The sequence below is a fragment of the Ursus arctos genome, unplaced genomic scaffold (genome assembly GCF_023065955.2).
Source record: "Ursus arctos isolate Adak ecotype North America unplaced genomic scaffold, UrsArc2.0 scaffold_3, whole genome shotgun sequence".
NCBI lineage: Eukaryota > Metazoa > Chordata > Mammalia > Carnivora > Ursidae > Ursus > Ursus arctos.
In genome coordinates, this window is record NW_026622985.1 from 99,454,307 (window position 1) to 99,481,450 (window position 27,144).

At 44.0% G+C, this 27,144-nt stretch overlaps 1 protein-coding gene across 1 annotated transcript; it reads left to right on the forward strand.

Annotated features, from left to right (window-relative positions):
• The first annotated feature begins 12,938 nt into the window (after positions 1–12,938).
• HTR5A (5-hydroxytryptamine receptor 5A) lies at positions 12,939–26,857 on the forward strand. Its single transcript, XM_026479089.2, has 2 exons — positions 12,939–13,682; positions 26,525–26,857. The coding sequence occupies exons 1-2, from the start codon at positions 12,939–12,941 to the stop codon at positions 26,855–26,857; spliced, it is 1,077 nt and encodes a 358-aa protein (XP_026334874.1).
• The last annotated feature ends 287 nt before the right edge of the window (positions 26,858–27,144 follow it).

The following is a 27,144-nucleotide window of genomic DNA, read 5'->3' on the forward strand; positions in this document are numbered from 1 at the left end:
CGCTGCCGTCCCCCAAAATGCAGAGCTCATTCTGCCGGCACCACTTTGTGGACCTTAGGGGTCAAGGTTTTGAGAGTTCTAGAGCTGAGGAGGGCTACAGTATAGAGCAAAAGAGCAAGATTTGTGATACTGCGTTAAATTATTTAACAGCAGGGAAAATCACGTGACAGAGCTGCAATCCTTGTAAAGTTCCCCACTTAACTGTCACTCCTCAACCCACTTTGTCCTCTGCTTTCTCTGCTGTACAGACCAGAAGGCTAAATATGAAATTTCCTAGCTTCTTTTGTAGCAAGCATTAGCCGTGTAATACAATGCTTGTCGACCCAATGTGAGTGAAGGCTCCTGTGGAGGCGTTCTGGGGGAAAATCTGCTTTCCCGGCTCACTGGTTCAGGTGCGCAGGGCGCAGGCCGAGCTGGGCAGAACGCCACACTCCTTCGCTAACCTTCTCTTTCTTCTGGGAAAAGGACGAGGTGCTTGGATGTGCAGCAGGCAGTGTGAAAGCAGGAGGTGGTAAGCCAGCCTGCAGGGGACGGTGGGGTGCAAAGACAGAGCTGCGTCCTCGGTGATCCTGCTGTCACTGCTCTAGCCCGAGGCTGCCACGCAGTCGTTCCAGTAGGAAGCACTGCTCATGAGGCATTCAGCTACCTCTAGCTAACCACGTTCTTGGTTCCCTGCGATCCTTTTAAAAAGACTACAAAGTAATACCTAGAGCAGCAGATGGTCGACATCGGCATATGGCATTATGATTTTAAAATTTTATTATCATCCACCAAAGTAGGGCAAAATTTAATATTGCTAAGAGGAGTGAAAACTGTGACATTCTCAATATTTTTAAATAAATGGTTTCATAATAATCATGAGTTCTCCATTCTGCTGAAGGTAGTTGTTGCTGGAGGAGGTAATTCATCTCAAAGAGACTGTTTTAGACTGGAAGGTACTGAGCTGCTCTTACAGTTGAATTTCTTATTAAAGCATAATGCATATACAAAGCATAACGCACAGCAACACGCACAAGTCCTACGTTTACAGCTGGAAGAATGTCACAAGTGGGCTCACCGTGTAACCAGCAAGAACTGGAACACGACCCCCTTCTCGTCACTGCTCCCTGACCATAGCCAACTATCGTGATTTCTGATGCCCTAGAGCCGTTTTCCTGTGGGTAGAACTGGATAAATGGAATTCCACATTAAGCAGAATTCTGCGTCTGTCATCCTTTGCTCGAAATTCTGAGAGGGGCATCGTAGTTGTGATATGTGTGATGCAGTCTGCTCGCGCATAGCGTTGTGTAGTATTCCATGGTGAAGGGCCAGCTTACTCAGGGAACTTCCCACAGATAAGGTGATAAAGGGGGGACGTTGGTTCAATAGGATGTTGTGGGGGACTCGGTATCAGAGGCTCAAAACTTCTGTGAGTCCTCGGAGAGTAGCGCTGCCAGAGACCCTGTGGGCAGGAAGGACACATTCACATGCGTGGTGGTAGAACGGCTGCCCTCCACAGATGGCTGGCTCCAATGCGGGCCCGTCTGGGACACTGTGCAAGTGGCTGGTCGATCCCCTCAGGGGGTGGTCCCGATGTGGGGGCCCCGCGTTGGTCTCTGCTATTGGCAGGTTGGATACTAGGCAGTGAGAGTAACTGAATGAGGCCTGATGGGAGGCAGTCTGTACTGTTCTGCCACGGCTTCTCCACGCAGCTGTTGGCCTGCACCAGGTCGGCCAGTGACAGAGGCTGGCTGTCCCCAGCTGGCTGGGCCATTCTGCCGTGAGGATTTCATCCTGTGTGGTTGCCCTCTGGAGGTGTTCCAAGTAATTGAAAAAGAGAGAGCGATGTTCCCACTTTGCGTGTACTCCCTTTGGCCCCTCCACATGTTGCTTTCACAGACCACCTTCTTCCCAATCTTCCGCCTCCCTGACCTTTAGACCCCGCTAACGAGTCTTCATATATTCTTACTTTGGGTCATTTCTTTCTGCACAAAACGGGTGATCAGGTGCACCGCCCAGAGCTCTGTTGATCGACAGGTACTGTCTTTCAAGGCCACCCCAGAGCGCGGCCACAAGCACCAGCGGTCTTTCCTCCGGCTTGGGCCAACACCAAGCTGACCCATCTGTGTGAGCCACTCTCAGCCTTTCTCGCAGCCCGTCAGCCAGTCATGCAGCCACAGCTGTGAGCTGAGGGGCAGGTGCTCACACAGTGACGACAGAGGACAGGGCGGTCTGGGCTACCTGCTTGGGGAGCTTACTTGGGTCTCCAGCTCTGCTCTGGAGCATTTCCATTTTATGCTGTTTTGCTGCTGGGCCCACCCAATCTTGCGGGCGGGTCTGCAAGAACCGGGTCTTGGTTCTATCTTGTTCTACTGCCACTTAATGTCTCCTTCTCAGATGCTCTGTCTCCGCTGAAGCCCTCGTGCACCCCAAGCTGCTTTTCCAATGGCGAAGGCTTTCTGTGCAGATGGCAGGACTTCGCATCAGAGCCCCAGGAACTTTTACCGTGACTCCCTTATTGGTGTTCACTGCAAAATCTACATGGAGTCTTTTCCCATCCCAGGTACATGCAGTACCATAAGGTTTGCCAAGTCTCACGGCCCAAGCAGAAGGGCTCCTTTCCCTGCCCCCAGGACCTCTGGTAGATCCCCCTCCTGCTCTTGGCCCCAGCCAGAGGTCGCAGCCTCCTCATGTCAGCGGGGATAGGAATCAGAGCAGTGTTCTCAAGTGTGCAACACGCTGCCTACGGCATCCAAAATGCCTACCACGCATTATACTTCCTTTTTAGCGGAGGCCTATCCCAGATGCAGTGCTTTTTCTTTTACTTTGGAAGGACTGTCCTGCCGTGTCCCAGACAACTGGACCCCTCCTATCTTCACTGACCGAGCAGCTGCCTGGATCCTCGGAGGGTTTATTCCCTCCCCTTTGCAGCACACATACTTTACCAAGGACTAGCAAACTGCCATCCAGTTCTATCGATGTTCTGTGTTATCACAGTGGACCAGTGTGACATTCTGATGAAGGCTGACAACTGCACTTCCCAATGTTGGTCTCAGGGCTCCGTTACAATTCTTCAGAATGACTGAGTCTCCCAAAGAGACTTTGTTTACATGAGCTATCTCTATGTATACTTACTGGAATATACATTTAAATGGACAAATTTAAGACCTATTTGTGTATTAATCTGTTAGCGATAAAATAATAAGTCCATTACATGTTTACATAAATAGCATGTCTTTAGGAAAAATGACTATATTTTTTCAGAAAAAATTTTTGAGTGGCATTGTTTAACATTTTTGCAAATCTTTTCAAGACAGCTGGAATCTCATATCTGTTTCTGCACTCCATCTGTTGTGATACGTTATTTTGGTGTAAGTTTATGAAGAAAATTTAGCCTCACAGAAATATATAGTTGAAAAGTGGAAGACTGTATTAATAGTCTTTTTAGATAATTGTGGCTATTTTTCTATGATGGTATATCAAAACTCAATATGTGGTAGTTTCCTAAAGGTTTGTTGTGATGTGGAATCTGAAATCCTTATCCTGCTCTTTCTGTACCCCGTTAGTGTCCATTGGTCTATTTTGCCTTTTGAAATGGATCTTTTATCCCTTTGTGATTTTTGTAGCATCATGCACTGGTCACTGATGCAACTTCCAGATGTTGACACATTTCATCACCTAACGTCAAAGACTCACGTTTGTTAATATCACCACCAATCGCATCAGAAAGGCCTTTAAATATTGGGAAGCTGTCAAGTTCACTGTGGTGGATATGAGTTTTCCAAAACTCTAATTTTCCCTTGAAAGCTCACCTTTTCTTATGGGCAACAAACACTATCCATTGTTTTGCCTGAAGTGAAGGCTCACTTCATTCATTTTGAGAAAATATCTGCCAAATACCCAAGACGCCATAATGATAGTTTATTATCTGTCAGTAGTTCTCTCAAGTAAAAATGGTGTTTCACTTAAAAAAAAAAGCTATTAGTTCAACTCTAGCAATCACATGTGTGCTGTTCCTTAAGACAACCATCGTCTTTCAGTGCGTGCTGGAAACGCAGTACGCATACCTTCGGTTTGTTACACCGACATTTTTTTTTTTTTTGAGATTTTATTTATTTGACACAGAGAGAGACAGCCAACAAGAGAGGGAACACAGCAGGGGGAGTGGGAGAGGAAGAAGCAGGCTCCCAACCGAGGAGCCTGATGTGGGGCTTGATCCCGGAACGCCGGGATCACGCCCTGAGCCGAAGGCAGACGCTTAACGACTGAGCCACCCAGGCACCCCTGTTACACTGACTTTTAAAAAGATGTGTATTCAAAGGTCAGGATTTAATATAATTAATAATATATAATTTAATATATTGATGTAATAGAATTCTATTACTATAATTAATGTAATTTAATATAATTAATGCTTCCTTAGGAACTTCTTCAGTGAAACTGGCCATTTTTTCTTTGGTTTTCTTCCTGTGGGCGCACGGAGCAAGGAATCCCAGTGATGACGCTGCAATCTGACTCCATTGCTCCGATCCGTGCTCAGCTGCCCACAGGCTAACTCACCATCGCTTTCACACCCTCAGTGAAAATGTCAACCCAGTGAAAAAAGCAAACGGTATCTTAATATTATTGTGAAAATAGTTTTGACCTTGAAGACCCGCTGAAAGGGGCTGAGGGGCTCCTTGGGGTTTACAGACCACGCTTTGAAAACCACTAGTCTAGATGATCCAGGGTCCTCCAGACTGTTTTATGACACAGAGAGGGGGAGTTAAGGTAGCTTTGGAGCAAGAAGGTCAATGTCTGCCATTGGCTGTTTCAAGTGAGTTCCAAGTGCTTTGATTGTCCTGTCTGATGGGAATGGGAAATAGCTCAGAGGCCAGCTCAGCGTCTGCATGCCAGTCCTGGAAGCCACGTTAATCCACTCCAGCAGATAGGCCAGGTCAGCTGGATCTGCAACGGGCTGTGCAACTGTGCTAATCATACTTGATTAAGTTAGGTAGATCACTGTCATCGGCCAGGATCCAGATGATGTTGTAAGGATTAAGTAGTGAATAGTGTGCGGATAAGACAAGCAGGTGATAATCTCTGCCATTTCCCTTCAGCTGTGTTGTTATTTGCTATCTTGGAGACTTCCTCTTGGCCTTCCCTATTATAACAGTTTTTACCCCACAGGGTCAACCAACCAATGTGGGGTTCTGCCAACTACCATAAATGCATTCTAATCCTATACTTGGGAACTGGAGAAATAACCACCGGGGAAGGCCCACTGACCCAGCACATCCACTCTGATCTGGACCTTGACCATTTATTGGCTGGCCTCCCATCGTTCCTGCTCCGACAAGACCATAGTAGCACTTTGGATTCCTAAATAATAGTGTTAATTCAGACTGTGTCCAACAGTCCTCAAAAGGTCTGGTTATTTCCTATCCTCCATGCACAGTTAGCTGTGCATGATAGCTCCCAGTTCTTTGGGGGGAAGGACTGAGGCTATTTCTCCCGAGTGTACCTGGTTCTGCATTGTAGGGTCATTTATCATAGATACCTGCCTTCTCCTTCAGCCCATGGGTCCTGGGCCTGAGAAGTGGTTCAGGGGTGATCACTGGGCAGGTCATTGTGGCTCTCTTCTTAGCGCTATCTACCATCAGCCTCCTCATCGTCCATGCTTGGTTTGTTTTGGGTGCATACCTTACCCAGTACTCTTGCTGACTAGCCATCTATCTAGGCTCGACAGTCACTGTGCTCCGTTCACAATCTCCATAGCTCACTGAATGCATCCTCCTGCCAGCCACTCTGACCTTGTCATTTGTTGCAGTAATTATGGGAGGAGCACGATGTTATCTGAGAGGTGCAACTTCTATAACCATGTCCTGATCTTATTTTATAAGATTTCAGTAACAATTTAGCATCTATTTATTCCTGGATTCACCTTCTTCAGAATAATTATGCTTTTTTAAAAAGTTATCTTAATTTTTATATTACAGTGTTTCCACTCAGAGAGCTTTAATTGTGCCTATATTAAACATGAAAAACAGTAGTTTACTTGGGAGATCTTTTTTTTTTCTGATTTTGTTCTTTCAGCAAATATTTATGAAGCCTAATACATTTTAGGCTCTGTTGGGTGCGATAGAAAAACAACAATAAAGAAAAGTTGTCTGACTTGAGGAATTAATTACTCAGCCTCATGAATTGCCTATGACTGGAACAGTCAACCAGTTAATGTAGTTCATTCAGGAAGACATGGGATTAGGGGCCAATAGTTTGTGCTTGAGCCAAAAGAGTGTAGCAGGTGGTCTATTACCCTGGGGTTGCTCTGAATGATGACCTGTCATCCTTGCTACACATTCTCCCTGACCACGTCTATGTGTGTTGTCCTATGCTGATGGACCCAGAGAATGACCCAGAGTTAGTGGTCTCCAAATGAGGTACATGGATGCAGGTGTGGGTAAGGCAGTCAGTGGGGGTTTAGGCTGAAAATAACTTCTACTTGTAACCTTTACCCTTTGAAAAAGGGGAAAAAACACACTCTATCATATAAAATCTAGACTGTGACTAGCACATTTCTTCTCCTGGTCATAGGATGTGTATGGAACTTGAGATACCCTGAATGAAACGTAGGATCTCCCCCAGCACCTCATTCTTTCAGCTGTCAGTATATCGTGACTTGTGGTTGTTTTCTACTCTTCAGTAGATTAGATGAAGAAAAAAGTAGACTTTGTATGTATAAACAGGGGTAAGCAATTGTGTTAAAATTGTGGGGACCACTGTCTCTTAAGCTGTAAACTAGATGCATGCTAGTCACTCCATCCATGATCCATTTCCATTTTCTTCTTGACAAAGCAGCAGCCTGGATTTTGGTGGCCATTATTAAGCATGTGGAGAAGGTGAGCCTTTAGGTCATGCAGAATGGCTCCTCTGGTTATTTTTATCTTCTATCGCCTTTGGAAAAATTGGTTGGGAATAACACTGAGTTCTATGAATTGTTTTGGTCTTTCCCTTACCACTAAGTGGTCTCTTAGGGCAGCTATGGACTGAATTGTACCCCCCCCCATTCCTATGTTGAAACCCTAATTCCCAATGTGACTGGTGACTGTATGTGGAGATAGTCTTTAGAAGGTTAAATCCAGTCATGAGGGTGGGTCCCTAATCCAACAGGATTATGGCCTTAGAAGAGAAAGATATCTCTCTCTCTCTCTCTCCCTCTCTCTCTCTCTCTCTCTCTCCAACTGTCTGCAAACCAGGAAGAGAGTCCTCATCAGAACCTGTCCATGCTGACACTCTGATCTCAGACTTCCAGACTCCAGAGCTGTGAACTGCTCAATTTCTGTTGTGTAAGCCACAGTCTGTGGTATTTTGTTATATCAGCCCAAGCTGATGAAGACAAAGCTTGTAGTTAACTGTTGTGAAATCTTGATTATTAGTGCAGTAAAACAGACTGATCAAGAGCAAAGATTGGGCCACACTCAGGCTCAAATCTCATGTGATTTTGGGTAAGTTTCTTTATCTCCAAGACTCCATTTCCTCAATTATAAAGTAGGGATAATAGGGCCACCTGGGTGTCTCAGTCAGTTAGGCATAACTCTTGATTCCTGCTTAGGTCAAGATCTCAGGTCATTGGATCAAGACTCACGTCAGGCTCTGTGCTAGTCGTCGAATCTGCTCAAGATTCTCTCTCTCCCCCTGTCCCTCCCCTCCTTCCCATGCTCTCTCTTTCCCTCTCTCAAAAAACAAAAGAAAATAAAAAGAAAATAAATGAATAAAATAACATAAAAATAACAATTCCTTAAAATTTGTTTGAGGTATGATCATACAAGGATATGTATTTGATACCTGGTTTATAATATAGACTTTATATAATAACAATAATGCTTTAATGATTTATTGATCTCTTGGGGCGCCTGGGTGGCTCAGTCATTAAGCATCTGCCTTCGACTCAGGGAGTGGTCCCAGGGTCCTGGGATCGAGCCCCACATTGGGCTCCCTGCTCCCCTGGGAGCCTGTTTCTTCCTCTCCCACTCCCCCTGCTTGTGTTCCCTCTCTCACTGGCTGTCTCTCTTTCTGTCAAATAAATAAAGAAAATCTTTTAAAAAATGATTTATTGATCTCATAAAATTGTGATGGTTTAGGTGGGTAGGAAAAATGTTATCCCTCCGATCTTTGCAGTGGGACAGAATAAAGTTATATTCTGCATTCTCCCATTTTTCTCACCTTTAAACTTGTAATTAAGAATCTTTGTATTGGTCTATGTGTCTGTTTTTGTGCCAGTACCATGCTGGCTTTGTGATCACAGCTTTGTAGTATAGCTTGAAATCCGGCAACGTGATGCCCCCAGCTTTGTTTTTCCTTTTCAACAATTCCTTGGCGATTTGGGCTCTTTTCTGGTTCCACACAAATTTTAGGGCTGTTTGTTCCAGTTCTTTGAAAAATGTCATTGGTATTTTCATCAGGATAGCATTGAAAGTATAGATTGCTCTGGGTAGCACGGACATTTTAACTTTGTTAATTCTTCCGATCCACGAGCATGGAATATTTTTCCATCTTTTTGTGTCTTCTTCAATGTCTTTCAAGAGTGATTTGTAGTTTCTAAAATATAGATCCTTTACGTCTCTGGTTAAGTTAATTCCAAGATAATGTATGATTTTGGTGCTATTGTAAATGGAATAGATTCCCTAATTGCTCTTTCTTCAGTCTCATTGTTCGTGTATAGAAATGCAACTGATTTCTGAGCATTAATTTTGTATCCCGCCACATTACTGAATTGCTCTATAACTTCTAGTAGTTTGGGGGTGGATTCTTTTGGGTTTTCCATATAGAGTATCATGTCATCTGCAAAGAGAGACAGTTTGACTTCTTCTTTGCCTATTTGGATACCTTTGATCCCTTTTTGTTGTCTGATTGCTGTTGCAAGGACTTCTAGTACTATGTTGAATAATAGTGGCGAGAGTGGGCATCCTTGTCGTGTTCCACTTCTCAAACTCAATACACAAGAAACAAATAAACAAATCATAAAATGGGCAGAAGATATGAATAGACACTTTTCCAATGAAGACATACAAATGGCTAACAGACACATGAAAAAATGTTCAAAATCATTAGCCATCAGGGAAATTCAAATCAAAACCACACTGAGATACCACCTTACCCCAGTTAGAATGGCAAAAATAGACAAGGCAAGAAACAACAATTGTTGGAGAGGATGTGGAGAAAGGGGATCCCTCATATATTGTTGGTGGGAATGCAAGTTGGTACAGCCACTCTGGAAAACAGTGTGGCAGTCCTTTAAAAAGTTAAAAATTGAGCTACCCTATGATCCAGCAATTGCACTACTGGGTATTTACCCCAAAGATATAGACATAGTGAAGAGAAGGGCCATATGCACCCCAGTGTTCATAGCAGCATTGTCCACAATAGCTAAATCGTGGAAGGAGCTGAGATGCCCTTCAACAGATGACTGGATTAAGAAGATGTGGTCCATATACACAATGGAATATTACTCAGCTATCAAAAAGAACGATTTCTCAACATTTGGTGCAACATGGATGGCACTGGAGGAGATAATGCTAAGTGAAATAAGTCAAGCAGAGAAAGACAACTATCATATGGTTTCTCTCATCTATGGAACATAAGAACTAGGAAGATCGGTAGGAGAAGAAAGGGATAAAGAAAGGGGGAGTAATCAGAAGGGGGAATGAAGCATGAGAGACTATGGACTCTGAGAAACAAACTCCTTCAGAGGGGAGGGGGTGGGGGAATGGGATAGACTGGTGATGGGTAGTGAGGAGGGCATGTATTGCATGGTGCACTAGGTGTTATATGCAACTAATGAATCATGGAACTTTACACCAAAAACCAGGGATGTACTGTATGGTGACTAACATAACATAATAAAAAAATATTATTATAAAAAAAGTATCTTTGTTTGCAGTTAAGCTCCTACTTGGATCAAATAGATGTATACCTTCCCATTATAAAAAAATGTATGATCAGCATTTTTCTGTATGCCAATCATATGACTTAATCACAGGTTGTAGGTAACTTCAAAAGACAACAGAATTTGCATCTAGTTGCTGCTAGAATGGACACAAACTACACTTTGTAAAGATGTGTTTCAGTAGATGTCTTGTAATTTGTCATCATGTCTATAAAATCCCCACACAGTATATTCATCTTGGTTGCATCTTTTGTATGTATCTTTCATTGGATGGTGTATTTATTTGGGAGAGCTACCATAACAAAATACCACCCACTGAGTGGCTTAAGCAACAGCAATTTCCTCCCCCCCCCCCTCCAGTTCTGAAGGCCAGAAGTCCAAGATCAAGGTGTCATCAAGTTTGGGTTCTCCTGAGGCCTCTCTCTTTGGTTCACAGATGGCCACCTTTTTGCTGTGTTCCCTCATGGTTTCCTTCTGTGCACACATTTCTGGTGTCCCTTTGTGTGTTCAAATTCCCTTTTGCTGTGAGGACACCAGTCTGACTCATCCTAAGTATTTCAGTTCAAGTTCATCTTTTTAAAGATCTTATTTCCAAATGCAGTCACATTTTGAGGTACTGGGGGTTAACACTTCAATGTGAGAACTTTGAGGGAGAAGGGGTCATGATTCAGCCGGCAGGTGGTAAACCACGAAATTCTCCTCAAAACTGGCATTTCAGAGATGCTTTATGGCAGATGGGAGTTCTATACCTGTTTACCTTTTTTTTTTAAGCTAAAATTATGGCCGTGCTGTAAGATTATAAAACTGAAATGTTCTGATTTCCCTGGTTTCTGTAAGAGATAAACCAGAATTTCTTTAAAAAAAAAAACAAAAAACTTTGGTTCTCCTGGAAATACCCCATTGGATTTCTTCTTTGTGAGAGCATTTGACTGCATTCTTACCTATGTGACACTCCAATTTTTGCACAATATCCTCAGTTATCCCTGGCTTGGCCCCTTATTTGATAGCTTCTCGTTGAGCTATCAGTGCAGCCTACTAGCTGTAGCACACAGGGCCAGTGGGGAATATCCTTGCAATCCATGATGCCTTTTAAGATTTGTGTAAGGAGATCCCATCACCAAGGCCTGCTGCCTACTGGGTATGCAGCTCACCCAGTATTCCAGGCCATGGGCCCCTGGAACTGAATGCAGAATTGTTCAGAGCATTTGTTTCAAAGATGAAGATCCATAGTTGACTTCTCATTCCAGTTGGTTCTATGGCTTCAAGAAGGTAACGTGTTCTGACTGAGCTCAAGTTTTCCCCTCGAGTAGAGCCACACACGGTAGCACTGCACGTAGGCAGCCACCATTGGCTGTGTTGAAGGACTATTTGGTGAAGCAGCTCTGTGGATAAGCTTGTATTTAATGAAGAATATTCTCATCAACATTTCCTAACAGCATTCTCTCCTCTGGGTCCCAGCGGAGGAGTTTCTCTCTTCCCAGTGCATTCTCCTGATGCTTATTGTACTCTGTTAGAAACGGAATCTTGTGACAAAACATATTTTTCATTTTCAAATAGCTGAAAAGCTTTTGACCAAACTTGTGGCCAACAACTTGTGAATGTATAGGACTTCATAATACCAATTATATGACTTTAAAAATGCTTAATGCCGTCTGATATTCCTTTCTGTCACATCATTTTTCTTATTTTAGTTTATTTTATCTTGCTATATCATGTCTCCCTTTGTGAAATGCCTTCCATCACAACTTCTGAGTAGGAATTTTTATCTTTTCCCAATCACTATGGATGTGTATATGGTCATGTGTGTAAGTGCAGGGAAAGAGTTAAATACTCCCTCTTTCTTTCTAGTGAGATGGGGTTTTTATAACAACTTGTATCCCGTATTGCCCTTCAAAAGAAGCAAATCCAATGGGGACCACTGAAAAGACTGCAGCTTCTCTATGATTCTGAGGACGTAGTTTAAACGTGGTGGTTCCAATACCTCAGCCATCTCTAGGAACAATGGTAAATGCTCTCTTGCCTTTTCTCCTTAAAGGAAAACTACCCCTTAGGGGAAGCACCAGGTGTTGTGTAGGAAGGACGCAATCATGTACTGACATCTTCAAGGGGAAGAAAAGCCAGCGATACCATCTTAGACCCTTAACTCGGAAAACGCATGCTAAATGTAAGCCCCTGCGGAAAGCTGAGAACGCACTCAAGGTATCCAGACCACCCCTGGAAGGATGCGGGTAGGGGGTGGCTCGAGGAATGTTTCCAGGAGAGTTCATTGGTAAACTTGATCCACTCAGGAAGCGCATTTCAGGAAGCAGGCTAGTACCGGGGACAGCACCAAGACCCGCGCCCAGGTGGGGAGAGGCGGCAGCACCATGGACAGCACCAACGCGCGCGCTTGGGGCTTGGGGCGGAGAGGCGGGGAGAGGCGACCTTATCAGCTGATGCCTTACGTAGGCTGGATCCCTACTTTGAGAAGGCAGATCTGGATGGGCGCGCCAGCGTTTGCGCTCCAAAGCCGCGGCCCCAGACGGGGTGGGGCTGGGGCTGGGGGGATAGCAGAAGGCAGATCCCAGAAAACAGGTCCCTGCTTGGCTTCCGCGGCACGGAGTTGAGGCTGCAGCCGGCTGCCTGGAGAGAGGGGCGGGTAGGGAGGCGACGCGCAGCGAGAGTACTGCTCTGACGCACCAGCACCCCCTCCGGCACCCACACGCTCCAGGGTCGCCCAGCTGCCCCTGACTTGGGAGATGCTCAGCTCTGGGAGACCAGACCGCTCTCTCTGCCTAGGCGAAAAGCCTGGGCATGTGACAGCTTAGGAGGGCCCTGGCTGCCAGACGCAGCCCAGCACCCTCCTCTCTGCCACACCATCTCCCACGTATGCTCGCTGGCAGGAGGTTGGGGCCAGGTTCATAGACAAACCCCAGAAACCCCGCCACCAGCCAGAGGTTGCAAACATCCAGAGTGGCTCTGGGCACAGTGGCAACCGTCTGTCTTCCTGAACGCCCCTTCTGCGCACACCCTGGGCCGGTCTCCTGACCCAACGATGGATTTGCCTGTGAACGTAACCTACTTTTCCCTCTCCACCCCCGCCCCTTTGGAGACCAACCGCAGCAGCCTTGACGCCGAAGACCCGCGCCCCAGCCCGCCCCTCCTCTCTGTCTTCGGTGTGCTTGTTCTGACCTTGCTGGGCTTTCTGGTGGCTGCGACGTTCTCCTGGAACCTCCTGGTGCTGGCGACCATTCTCCGTGTGCGCACCTTCCACCGGGTTCCGCACAACTTAGTGGCGTCCATGGCCATCTCGGATGTGCTCGTGGCCGCTCTGGTCATGCCACTGAGCCTGGTGCATGAGCTGTCCGGCCGCCGCTGGCAGCTGGGCCGACGACTGTGCCAGCTGTGGATCGCGTGCGACGTGCTCTGCTGCACGGCCAGCATCTGGAATGTGACGGCCATCGCGCTGGACCGCTACTGGTCCATCACCCGCCATCTGGAATACACGCTCCGCGCCCGCAAGCGCGTCTCCAATGTTATGATAGTGCTCACGTGGGCGCTCTCCGCGGTGATCTCCCTGGCGCCGCTGCTCTTCGGCTGGGGGGAGACCTACTCTGAGGGCAGCGAGGAGTGCCAGGTGAGCCGCGAGCCCTCCTACACCGTGTTCTCCACCGTGGGCGCCTTCTACCTGCCGCTCTGCGTGGTGCTCTTCGTGTACTGGAAGGTCTACAAGGCCGCCAAGTTCCGCGTGGGCTCCAGGAAGACCAACAGCGTCTCACCCTTATCGGAGGCTGTGGAGGTGGGTGTTATAGAAATCCTTGTAAATACTTTACTTGCATTTGTTCAGGCTTTATCTCCAGCACACTGACTCCAAGGTTTATAGAAAGTGAACTTTTTAGTTTTCTTTTGGGGGGAGGGGAGGGGAGGAGGGGGAAAGGATAGACTGGGGGAAAGCATCAGAGACGGACTTTGCGTCAATGCTCAGCATCACAGAGCTGATAACGGCCTTTACCATCTCTGATGGATTATTTCCATACCTCCACAGGGTCTCATTTGGCTCCAAAATTCTGTGACTCTGTAACACCCTTTAGAAGGTCAGAAGAAGTCAGTGTCTGGGGCTACACTGGATCAACTTGCAGCTTGCTGCACGTAGAGTGGGGTGTTCAAGGAGGGAAGGGGCAGATGGTAACTGACTTGGCAGAGAGATTGCTCAGTATCAGGCAAAGCAGATAAATGTTTTAGCCCAGTCTATTTTTTTCTTTGCAAATTAAAGCAACTAATTTTGCAAAAACATAGTATCCCCTGAATTACCACCTGCTGTTCTGCACCCTCCTCCTCCAGGATGCCAGATTATCAAGATGTTTCCCTATTTCAGAGCCTGCTTTTGTTACACACTTCCACCGCCTGTGCTGCTGCTTTCTGGGTCTATCTCCAACCCCATCAGGCTCTTGTACGCAGCGGAGGATCTCTTGTTTGCCTTCCCAAACAGGTTACGGAAGGAAATTAAAATCTAAGTCAGATAATCCCCCAGCTCTTTACAAACAGCATTTTCTGTAGGACAATCGCTTCGCAACAATGAAGTCTCTTTTCTTGTCCTCTCTCCACCACGCTTTCCTGGTTTGTTGTTAACTCTTAATAATCCAACCCTGTGACTCCAGATTCAGGAAATATATGACAAATGAATCCACTGGATATGGAGATCACTCTCCCCCGACTAACTCTCATTGCCAAGGTGATCCTTTGAGCCTAATTCATATGTTTAAGTTAGATCAGAAATCTACACAGCCCCATTTTCTGTTATTGGTTCTGGGACAACATTAATTCCTTTAAGCATATTAAATACATACTATACACAGACTTGGTGCAAGGAGTAAAGTGATAAAGTCATCATCTTTCCCACGAAGAGCTCCCTCTAGCGAGGGAGATAGACACATACTGAGAGTGCTGTAATATGATTGTGTTTTCAAGATCAGTAGCTAATTCCAATAAGCGAGCTCAGAGGAACCAGAGGTATAGGTAAGGGAGGAGAGAGTGCATCATTCTAGAAGAAGGAAAAGGGGGTCAGAGGCTACCTGTCCTTCTATCTAGAACAATGATCTCAGCCAAGGGTGATGTGTCCCCTCCAGAGACCATTAGGAATGTCTGGAGACATTATTATCAAGATTTGGGGGAGAGCACTAATGGCATCTAGCATGTAGAGACCAGGGATGCTGTTAAACATTGTGCAGTGCACTGGACAGCCCCCCCCCAACAAAAAATTATTTTGAGCAAAATGCCAATAGTGCCTGATTTGGGAAACCAATGATCTGTTAGATTTCTGGACTGAGCAAGGAATGCTGATGGCTAAGAGCACTCGCAGCCCCAAACTGCCTGGAGCTGCCACACATGTGAGAATCCCCCCAACTTTGGGCCAGGAACAAGAGCACCGGCCACCCACAAAGGTCCTCCTTACATGGACCCTCTTCTGCCAGGATGCTTATCCAGGTAAATGGTTTATGATCAATACCAGACACAGCTTGGAAAGGAAAAGCAGTCACAGTTTTGTCTTGTGGAACTTACTGCAAAGTGATGCGGCCTTTCACTGCTCTGCTCTGGAGGCAGCATTAGCAAAGCATTTGGACGCTGTTATGCTTTACGCATTTTTTTTGCACTGTTTCATTTTCTCTGTCCTCTCACTCTCTCTGCCATATAACTTCAGAAAATGGGTCCCTTGGCTTTGCAAGACATCCAAATGACCTGGGGCTCCACTGTTACTGTGACGGGTGAATTACAAACCAGGTCTCCTGATTTTTCCCTGGCAGGAGGTGCCGAAGTTTCCAAATACAGTTTTACCACCAACTAGCTGTGTTACCTAGGGAAACACAACACCTCTTCCCTGCTTCTTTGTCTGCTGAGTTCTCTTCGAAAATGTACTGAGAGCCTAACCTCTGTCAGACACTGAGATGGGGACTGGCAACACCAGAGATGGGCCTTGCCCTTGACAAAGGATGATGAAACCACTACTAAAGATCTGGCATAAAAAGATCATGCTGAATTTATTGCTTACTAGTCTGTGGCAGAGCTGTGCTAGCCAGGCACAATCGCTCTGAGCAGAGAACAATGCTAATCTTACATGGCATTTTTGGGAATCATGGAGTTCAGACACTGGGGGACTTTGAGAGGGGTAGGTGGGTTGACTTCATCTGTATGAGTCTTTTTTTTTCTTCTCTATCTTTTAATTAAGTTAAATTAATTAATTAACATATACTATAGTATTAGTTTCAGAGGTAGAGTTTAGTGATTCCTCGGTTGCATGTTAACACCCAGTGCTCATCACATCAAGTGTCCTCTTTAATGCCCATCGCCCAGATACCCTGTCTTGCCCCACCTCCCCTCCAGCAACCCTCAGTTTGTTTCCTAGAGTTAACAGTCTCTTATGGTTTGTTGCCCTCTCTGATTTCACCTTATCTTTCCCTCCCTTCCCCTATGATCCTCTGTATTGTTTCTGAAATTCCACATATGAGTGAAATCATATGATAATTGTCTTTCTCTGATTGACTTATTTCGCTTAGCATAATACCCTCCAGTTCCATCCATGTCATTGCAAATGGTAAGATTTCATTTTCCGGTGGCTGAGTAATATTCCATTGTTTATGTATACTACTCTTCTTTATCCATTCATCTGTTGATGAACATCTAGGCTCTTTCCAAAGTTTGGCTATTGTGGACATTGCTGCTATAAACATTGGGGTACCAGTGCCCCTTTGAATCACCAAGTTTGTGTCCTTTGGGTAAATACCTAATTGCAAGTGCTGGGTCATAGGGTTGCTCTATTTTTAACTTTTTGAGGAATCTCCACACTGTTTTCCAGAGTGGCTGCACCAGCTTGCATTCCCACCAGCAGTGTAAGAAGGTTCCCCTTTCTCTGCATCCTCACAAACATCTGTTGTTTCATGACTTGTTAATTTTAGCCATTCTGACTGGTGTGAGGTGGTATCGCATTGTGGTTTTGATTTGTATTTCCCTAATGCCAAGTGATGTGGAGCATTTTTTCATGTGTCTGTCGGCCATTTGTGTGTCTTCTTCGGAGGAATGTCTGTTCATGTCTTCTGCCTATTTCTTGGCTGGATTTTTTGGTTTGGGGTGTTGAGTTCTTTATAGATTTTGGACGCTAACCCTTTATCTGATAAACTATTTGCAGAAATCTTCTCCCATTCCGTAGGTTGTCTTTTAGTTTTGTCAACTGTTTCCTTTGCTGTGCAAAGCTTTTTATCTTGATGAAGTCCTAATAGTTCATTTTTGCTTTTGTTTCTCTTGCCTTTGGAGACATGCCTAGCAAGAAGTTGCTATGGCTGAGGTCAAAGAGGTGCTGCCTGTGTTCTCCTCTAAGATTTTGATGGATTCCTGTCTCACGTGTGGGTCTTTTATCCATTTTGAGTTTATTTCTGTGTATGGTGTAAGAAAATGGTCCAGTTTCATTATTCTGCATGTGGCTGTCCAATTTTCCCAACACCACTTGTTGAAGAGACTGTCTTTTTTCCTTTGGATATTCTTTCCTGCTTTGTCGAAGATTAGTTGACCACAGGGTTGAGGGTCCATCTCTGGGTTCTCTATTCTGTTCCATTGATCTATGTGTCTGTTTTTATGCCAGTACCATACTGTCTTGATGATTACAGCTTTGTAACATAGTTTGAAGTACAGAATTATGATGGATGCCACCAGCTTTGGTTTTCTTTTACAACATTCCTTTTTCTATTCAGGTTCTTCCGGTTCCATACAAATTTTAGGAGTATTTGTTCCAGCTCTGGGAAAAATGTTAATGGTATTTTGATAGGGATTGCATTGAATGTATAGATTGCTCTGGGTAGCATGGTTATTTTATTTTATTTATTTAGCTCACAGATAATAATATTATTATTATTATTATGTTATGTTAGTCACCATGCACTACACCATTAGTTTTTGATGCAGTGTTCCATGATTCATTGTTTGCGTGTATCACCCAGTGCTCCATGCAATATGTGCCCTCCTTCATACCCATCACTGGGCTAGTCCATCCCCCCCACCCCCCCTCCCCTCTAAAACCCTCAGTTTGTTTCCCAGAGTCCATAGTCTTTCATGGTTCATCCCCCCCTCTGGTTTCCTTCCCTTCATTATTCACTTCCTTCTCCTAATGTCCTCCCTGCTATTCTTCATGTTCCACAAATAAGTGAAACCGTATGATAATTGTCTTTCTCTGCTTGACTAATTTCACTTAATATAATCTCCTCCAGTTCTATCCATGTTGATGCAAATGTTGGGTAATCATCCTTTCTGATGTTGTCCCTATATTCAATGGAATTTTACTCAGCCATCGGAATGGATAGCATAGACATTTTAACAATATTCGTTTTTCTAATCCATGAGCACGGAATGTTTTTCCATTTCTTTGTGTCTTCCTCAATTTCTTTCATAAGTGTTGTATAGTTTTCAGAGTACAGATCCTTTCCCTCTTTGGTTAGATTTATTCCTAGGTATCTTACAGTTTTTGGTGCAATTATAAATGGGATTGACTCCTTAATTTCTCTTTCTTCTATCCCATTGTTCGTGTATAGAAATGCAACTGATTTCTGTGCATTGATTTTACATCCTGCGACTTTGCTGAATTCCTGTATGAGTTGTAGCAATTTTGGGGGGGGAGTCTTTTTGAGTTTTCAACATAGAGTATCATGTCATCTGTGAAGAGTGAAAGTTTGACTTCTTCTTTGCTGATTTGGATTCCTTTTATTTCTTTTTGTTGTCTGATTGCTGAGGCTAGGACTTCTAGTACTATGCTGAACAACAGTGGTGAGAGTGGACATCCCTGTCGTGTTCCTGACCTTGGGGGAAAAGCTCTCAGTTTTTCCCCATTGGGAATGATATTCTCTGTGGGTTTTTCATATATGGCTTTTATGATATTGAGGTATGTTCCCTCTATTCCTACACTGCAGAGTTTTAATCAAGAAGGAATGCTGTATTTTGTCAAATGCTTTTTTTGTATCTATGGAGAGGATCATATGGTTCTTATCCTTTCTTTTATTAATGTGGTGTATCACATTGCTTGATTTGCAGATGTTGAACCACCCCTATAGCCTAGGATTAAATCCCACTTGGTCATGGTGAATAATACTTTTAATGTGCTGTTGGATCTTATTAGCTAGTATCTTGGTGAGAATTTTTGCATCCATGTTCATCAGGGATATTGGTCTGTAATTCTCCTTTTTGGTGGGGTTTTTGTCTGGTTTTGGGATCAAGGTAATGCTAGCCTCATAGGATGAGTTTGGAAGTTTCCTGCCATTTCTATTTTTTTGGAACAGTTTCAGAAGAATAGGTATTAATTCTTCTTTAAATGTTTGGTAGAAATCCCCTGGGAAGCCATCTAGCCCTGGACGCTTGTTTGTTGGGAGATTTTTGATTATTAATTCAATTTCTTTGCTGGTTATGGGTCTGTTCAGGTTTTCTATTTCTTCCTGTTTCAGTTTTGGTAGTTTATATGTTTCTAGGAATTTATCCATTTCTTTCATCTTGCCTAATATGTCAGCATATAATTGTTCATAATATTCTCTTATAATTATTTGCATTTCTTCGATGTTGGTTGTGATTTCTCCTCTTTCATTCATGATTTTACTTATTTGGGTCCTTTCTCTTTTCTTTTTGATAAGTCTGGCTAGGGGTTAAAAGAAGGGCTTCTGCATCAAGGAAATTCAAATCAAAACCACACTGAGATACAACCTTACGCCAGTTAGAATGGCAAAAATAGACAAGGCAAGAAACAACAATTGTTGGAGAGGATGTGGAGAAAGGGGATCCCTCCTACATTGTTGGTGGGAATGCAAGTTGGTACAGCCACTCTGGAAAACAGTGTGGAGGTCCCTTAAAAAGTTAAAAATTGAGCTACCCTATGATCCAGCAATTGCACTACTGGGTGTTTACCCCAAAGATACAGACGTAGTAAAGAGAAGAGCCATATGCACACCAATGTTCATAGCAGCAATGTCCACAATAGCTAAATCGTGGAAGGAGCTGAGATGCCCTTCAACAGATGACTGGATTAAGAAGTTGTGGTCCATATATACAATGGAATATTACTCAGCTATCAGAAAGAATGAGTTCTTAACATTTGCTACAACATGGACGGCACTGGAGGAGATAATGCTAAGTGAAATAAGTCAAGCAGAGAAAGACAACTATCATATGATTTCTCTCATCTATGGAACATAAGAACTAGAATGATCAGTAGGGGAAGAAAGGGATAAAGAAAGGGGGGGTTATCAGAAGGGGGAATGAAACATGAGAGACTATGGACTCTGAGAAACAAACTGAGGGCTACAGAGGGGAGGGGGGTGGGGAAATGGGATAGGCCGGTGATGGGTAGTGAGAAGGGCACATATTGCATGGTGCACTGGGTGTTATACACAACTAATGAATCATCGAGCCTTACATCGGAAACCGGAGATGTACTGTATGGTGACTAACATAATATAATAAAAAATCATTATAAAAAAAAAAGGGCTTCTGAGGGGTGCCTGGGTGTCTCAGTCAGTTAAGCATAGGATTCTTGGTTTCGACTTGGGTCATGATTTCCTGGTTGTGGGATCGAGCCCCACGTTTTGCTCTGCACTCATGCAGAGTCTGCTTCAGATTCTTTCTCCCTCCCTCTCTGCCCCTCTCTGCTCATGCTCTCTCTCAAATAAATAAATAAAATTTTAAAAAAAGAAGGGCTTCTGAAATTGCTTTATATAATGTATGTTTTCACAGCTGGTTTATATAGCTCCTCTCTTTTCTAAACTTCTACTTTTAAGGATCTGTTTTTCTCCATCTGAGGGGACTTCAATTAACTTCATTCACTGGTACAGATTTGTAGCCCAGGACAAAAAAAAATTTGTTCAATACTCTCATGAAGTTTTAAATCCTGTAACAATTTTTATTTTTATTTTCTCTCTGAAGTTTAGGAAAATTCTAAATTATAACCCTTAACTTAACTCTAGGCCAGGGTTTTAACTGAAAATATATAGGTTTGACTCCTTCTCTGGCAATTTTACTGTGTGACTTTGCTTTTTCTGAGAAAACCCTAAAGAAAGGACAGTGCATTTAGGAGGCCAGGTGAAGCTGAATAGAAATATGCAAGACCTAGGTATGCAAGGCAGATGGTTTGGGAATGTTACAAAATCTTTGAGACTATTTTAGAGTTAGAATTTTGTTTAAGACCTTAACATACCAATTAAAGAAGATGTTAACTGTTGGGTATTTTTCTCCTAATTTTTCTACTGCTCTTAAATGGCTTAATTTATTGATTTTTTTTACTTGATCAGAAGTTCCTTATGAAGATTTTTTAAAGAGGCATTTGCCAAGAAAAGCACAAGAGTTAGGATTATAGGGAAATTTAAAATAGGAAGTCAAAGTTCCTAAAGGAGAAGTTCAAGACCTTGGCTTAGACAAACCATGACACGCAAGAAAGATCCACCATGGTTGGCGAATAGTCTGTGCCTATGAATAGTGTCTCAGGATCCCTGATCAGAGGCTAGCAAGGGGCCATACAATCACCAACCCAACACTCACTGAGCTGGAATACCAGCTAAACAAAGTGACATTCTTTCACAAATTGAGAAGACAGGGAGTGCCCTCAAATCTTGTAAAGGACCCAAGCAAAGTTTGATTAATTGCTTTTCCACAAATTGGTCTTAGGTCTAACAGTCCTCAAAACATTAGCACTTGGGTCTGGCTTGGAATGGATCAGTAGCTTATCAAGCCAGTACCTTACAGTTCAATCCTTTTTACATTCAGCTGAAAGAAAGGCTCTCCAGGGAAAAAATAATTTTAAAATGACCCAATGAAACCAAGACTTTGCACATATAGACATATAACAGCAAAAGCAAAGCAAGTAGCAGCAGAACAAGTACATGAATGGCATAAAAAAATATTTGCTAAATGGTACAAGGGATCTGATGGACTTACCCAAAGATCCTTGTCAATTACCAAATGGTATGTATCTCAATCAAAGGTCTAGTTACTTGACACAAAAACCTAAGCCTAAAGACCTCAAATGAAGACACTTTGGGTTACAAGTCCTAGGATAACAATACAGAGAGCAAGCAGAGCCCAGCGGGGCTGGCAGGGGCTGTTGAATGGGCACCCCTGGCTGCAGACCCTGAGTGCAACTGGACTTTGAGGCCCAGGGAATACACCTGTGGTCCAAGCATCCTGTGGAGGGTCTTCAAAATGATCCCAGTGGATGCTCTAGAACTGTCTAAGGATGATACAAGCACCACATAGTCCTGAAATAGAAATACAAGCCAAACCTACTGCTTGCTACAATTAGAAAAAGCTGGATTTGTCAGGTACTGTCTCTAAGCAGAGCTGAATGCCAGCCATCTCTGGGGACTGAGACAGCATGGAGCTCAGGAACTGCAGGGCAGTGAATGGATATCACCTTAAAGTGGGGTTACTCAGTGAGACTGCTGTCGATGGATTGGCACTCAGAGGAGTGTTTATTGGGGCGAGTCCTACCCTAATTGGCTGACTTTCAGAAGCGAGGGCAGCCATGGATTGGTTGGTTCGCATGTGTGTATTCACAGAACTGTATTGTCCCTGATCAACTGAAGATATTTAAACAAGTAGCAAGTTTTCTTCTTACCATAGCTACAGAACAATCAGTCTTTTCCGAAGTTAGCTGGGAAGTTTGAGGAATGTTTCACTCTTCTCCTTGTGGAGCCCTCCCTAACATGTAAGAGCATTTTTAGCTGGAGCATCCTGGTTCAGCTGCCCATCTTCTATTCTGACAGTGGTATGGTCTAACCTGCAAATCACCCAAAACCACACTTCTAAGGTAAGAGTCTTCATCCCTGAGCTTTGGTACCCACTACTGATGGTAATTTATTGATTATCTGTGATACTAATAGGAAAGTGAAGCCAACTGGTTAAAGGAAATTAAAGAAACGTATTAGATTTATGATTAACCAGTGAAATGTTATTTAGCACATAACCATTTTGGAAAAATGAGAAGTCTAACACATAAGTACATGTCCCCCGAAGATTGCATTTATTTGGAGAGATGGGGCTAACTGTTCACTTAGAAAAATTTTATATGTGACGTGATGGGCATTGAGGGGGGACATGTGCTGTGACGAACACTGGGTGCTATATGCAACTGATGAATTGTTGAACACTAAAAAAAAATTAAATAAACAAATGATACGGTGTTATAAAGATGATTAGGAAAAGTCTGATTTGGCTTGAATGCTCACTTTCTTTTACCCTACTACTTCTTTTCCCGTGAATCTACTAATGAGCATGTTGAGTAATTGATAGAGTAATTAATAGAAATCAATTCTCCAGACTCAGTTAGGTGCTTTGTTACAATCATTGATTAGCAGAGAGCAAAGATTTAAGGAGTCCCTGAGTCAGAAAGCCACAGGGTGAGCAACCAAAGACATTAGACACCTAGACACCTAAAACCTCCCCAACAACAAAGACCCTCCTCCTAGTGGAACTTCTGCTGTCCCAGAAGAACCATTGTAAACCAGTGACCCTCTTTCTTCTGTCAGGTGAGTTGGTGTTGAGTACTGCACCAAGAGAAATGTCAATGCCGATCAGCATTTCACATCAAGGTCCTAAAAAATGTGCTTTTTTGAGACACATCGAGTTCTCGGACTCACCTATGAACAATTCCTGACTCCAAACCACAAAAATAAAGTATTTAGAAAAAAATTACTTTAAATTTAAAGTAGAACCCTACGGGGTTCTCATGGAACATGACAAGAATTGTAAAACATGACACTTGAATCTTTGTTGGAAGGGCCTGTGGAAGAGGGCTTCCACCCTGCTGTGCTAACAGCTCAGTGAGAAAGGAGCATGAATCTACCACCTGTGAAGGAACATTTAGCTGAAACACCCTACTGACAGGGGAGAAATCATCCTGAAGACAAACTTAGAAATAAAATACCTGGATCATCTTTAAGAACACACTTCGTTCAACATTAGAACCACAGCAAAGTGGAAAATCCTTGCAGATCCAATGGATGTACATTCTATTTGGGAATAGCTCATCCTCTGTAAGAGCCTCGGTGAACTGTGCTGGAAGAACGCAAGGTTTTGTAGTACAAGTGCTGAATACTCATACAGGCGGGCGCTTCACATTCCTTCACGGGGACTGTGACTGCAGTGATGGGCTTCCATACAACTGTCTTATAATACTTCGGCCCCCCTTTCCTAAGACTAATTTTTATGGAAATATTCAAATCCTACGCTTACATGTAGGTCATACACCTGGATAAGCAACCACGGTGATCCACCTGTCAGATGAATGTTGAGCTACATTCTGATATGGCAGCCCCTTTGGATATGGGGCTGGATCGGAGTGTACAGGCGGGCAAGACCTCAAGAGAGGCAGATACTCTGAGTGCCAATCATTAGGAAAGAAGATGGCTCCCCAGAATGGAAACCTTGAAACTTTTCTCCATTATGCAGCAGAAAACTCCTACAAATAGAATGTGTCGCTTTGGGGGTGGGTATATCTCAGCCTTACAGAAGGTTGGCTTTACGTTGGTAGTTTCATTGTGGGGCTCATTGTGTCTTGCAACTGAAAGTTTAGTATATAAAGGACTAAACGTGGGCTTCTGGAGCCAGTCTGCAAAGGCTAATGACCACAGGGAAGAAAGACATGGAGTCAGGATGGGAGGGGCTGGCTGGTTCCCAAGAGTGTGCCATCTCTCAAAAGTCAGAATATCTGGTTGCATGTTGCCGTATTTATTTCTGCTTTGACAAAACCCTTATATCAGCTGTGCTATAGAGAATTAAGGGGTGGGCACAAGGGAGTCACAACCCTGAGTGGCTAGTGTTACCACCAAAATAGTGCTGAGAGGGAGGAGAATTTCTTGGGGATGGGGGCACGGTTTAACAGTCAGGACCAAAATTCTCCTTCAATTGCCATCTTTGGAAAATGAGGGGAAATGGCTTCCCTAATGCCATTTTAGGATTGAGTTTTATTAAGAAGTTGGTGGGTTTCCCTGTTTTATGCTGAAAAATGAAACTGAATATTGTGTTTGCATTTCTGTAAATGAATTCCCTGCAAAGCACTACCAGATACATACTAATAATATGAGCAAGCTTGGTGCTCCTGGGTGGCTCAGGGGTTAAGCATCTGCCTTCGGCTCAAGGCGTGATCCCAGGGTCCTGGGATCAAGCCCTGCATTGGGCTCCCTGCTCCGCTGGGAGCCTGCTTCTCCCTCTCCCACTCCCCCTGCTTGGGTTCCCTCTCTCACTGGCTATCTCTCTCTCTCTCTCTGTCAAATAAATAAATAAAATCTTTAAAAAAATAATATAAAATAATAAAAAATAGTATCGTTTCTTCTCAGGTGAGACTGGGATATAGAAAGAGAGGTTTTCACTTCTCATTTTATGTATGTTCTTAAGGGTTGCAGTATTGGGGACTATTTGTTCCAATATCGATGCTCTTCTTTTTGATTCTACAATACTTGGTGTTTCATTGTTCAGGTAAATAACAGGTTATCATACAAATTTAATAATTCATATATCAACTAATATTACTTTAACCATACTGTTCCTATTTACACCTCAGTTATCCTATATGACAGATAAGTCGATGTCTTTTGACTCCAATTTATAGATGTAGCCATGAACTGTTTAAGTGGTTTAGGTTAACGAGAATGACCTTCAGACTTGGTCCTTTGTCTAAAAGATTGTGTGCTGCCTGAGAGAAAGCTGTGTAATTCTCCTTTTCAAATGCACTAGGGTCACAGAACGCTAGGGTTTGGAAGAATGATATCTAATATCCATGCAGTCTCCAATGAATGATTGATCGGCCCAGAAATTGTCCCAAATTCTGACTGGACCAGTTAACTTGCTAGTTTAGTAAATCTACCTCTTGTAATTTCTCCATATTTAGGCTGTCTTTTCATCAGATACTCCTTATTTCAATTCCCCAAAGATGGAAGTAAAAGGACTAGAATGGAGGGAAGAGGCCCTTTCCCAGAAATCCCACATCTCTGGAGAGGGGACTGGAATGTGGAGAGCCTGATTCTGTGGAAGCCTGCCCAAAGGAGACCTGAGAGCACCTAACTGGGGGAATCTAAGAGTTTGGAGTCTGCTTTCCACGAAAAGTTGGGGGAGGGGAAGGACACAGATTAAGCCCTGAAGGAGATAAGTGTCCTGGCGAGTGAACTGTCCCAAATGATCATCGGAAACTGACACCAGAAGAAATTCTAGAAAATTCCTGTAACAGGATTCACATGAACACAGAAAGTTATTAAAATTTCGGAAAATCAGGCTTTAATTGTTCAAGGGTTTGATTACTCATGGACCTTTGTCACTAAATTACATGTACCGCACGGCCGGTTTGTTTTCCTTGTTGACGAGACAGCGATAGGGAATTCATCTTCATCCCAGTCATTATGGACGCTCCCACTTTCCTTCCATTTCTAAGAGGTAAGCCAGCACCCAGCTCTGTCACCACGTTTTCACAGCTGAGGGTGGGCTCCACAAGCTGCCGGTTCCCCACCCCCGGCAGTCAAGGTCTTTCTCTTCAAGTCAATGTGTAGGATCCACATCAGGGTCTGGATTCAGCTTTCACGTGCCTGACGGGCATGAGCAGCTGCTCTTCATGAAGCTTCTGCTTATCTTTTCCAGGGGAAGACCTCTGCTCAGCAGCCCCAGATGGCGTTCACTGTCCGCCAGACCACCGTTACCTTCCAGACGGAAGGGGACACGTGGAGGGAGCAGAAGGAGCAGAGAGCTGCCCTGATGGTGGGCATCCTCATTGGGGTGTTCGCGCTCTGCTGGATCCCCTTCTTCACCACGGAGCTCATCAGCCCGCTCTGCTCCTGTGACATCCCCGCCGTCTGGAAGAGCATCTTCCTTTGGCTCGGCTACTCCAACTCCTTCTTTAACCCCCTCATCTATACAGCTTTCAACAAGAACTACAACAGCGCCTTCAAGAATTTCTTTTCTAGGCAACACTGAGCCTGAAGCCTGGGGACAAGGAGGAGCTATCCCCTAACTCGGTGACACTTCCAACCCCATCTGCTTCCCCATCCCTACCTGGCACCACACGGAAGACACGAGTCCTCAAGGCTCCCCAGGGTCATCTTCGGAACTAGCCCTCACTTCTAAACTCCGGGGTAGGAACGTGGGCCTTCACAGGCTGTTTGGGTGACCTTATTGATCTAACTTACCCGTTACTGCTCACTCTGCACCTAACAGCCACAGACTTTGCCTACAAAGTACCCTTTCCCTTCCCAAATCCACTC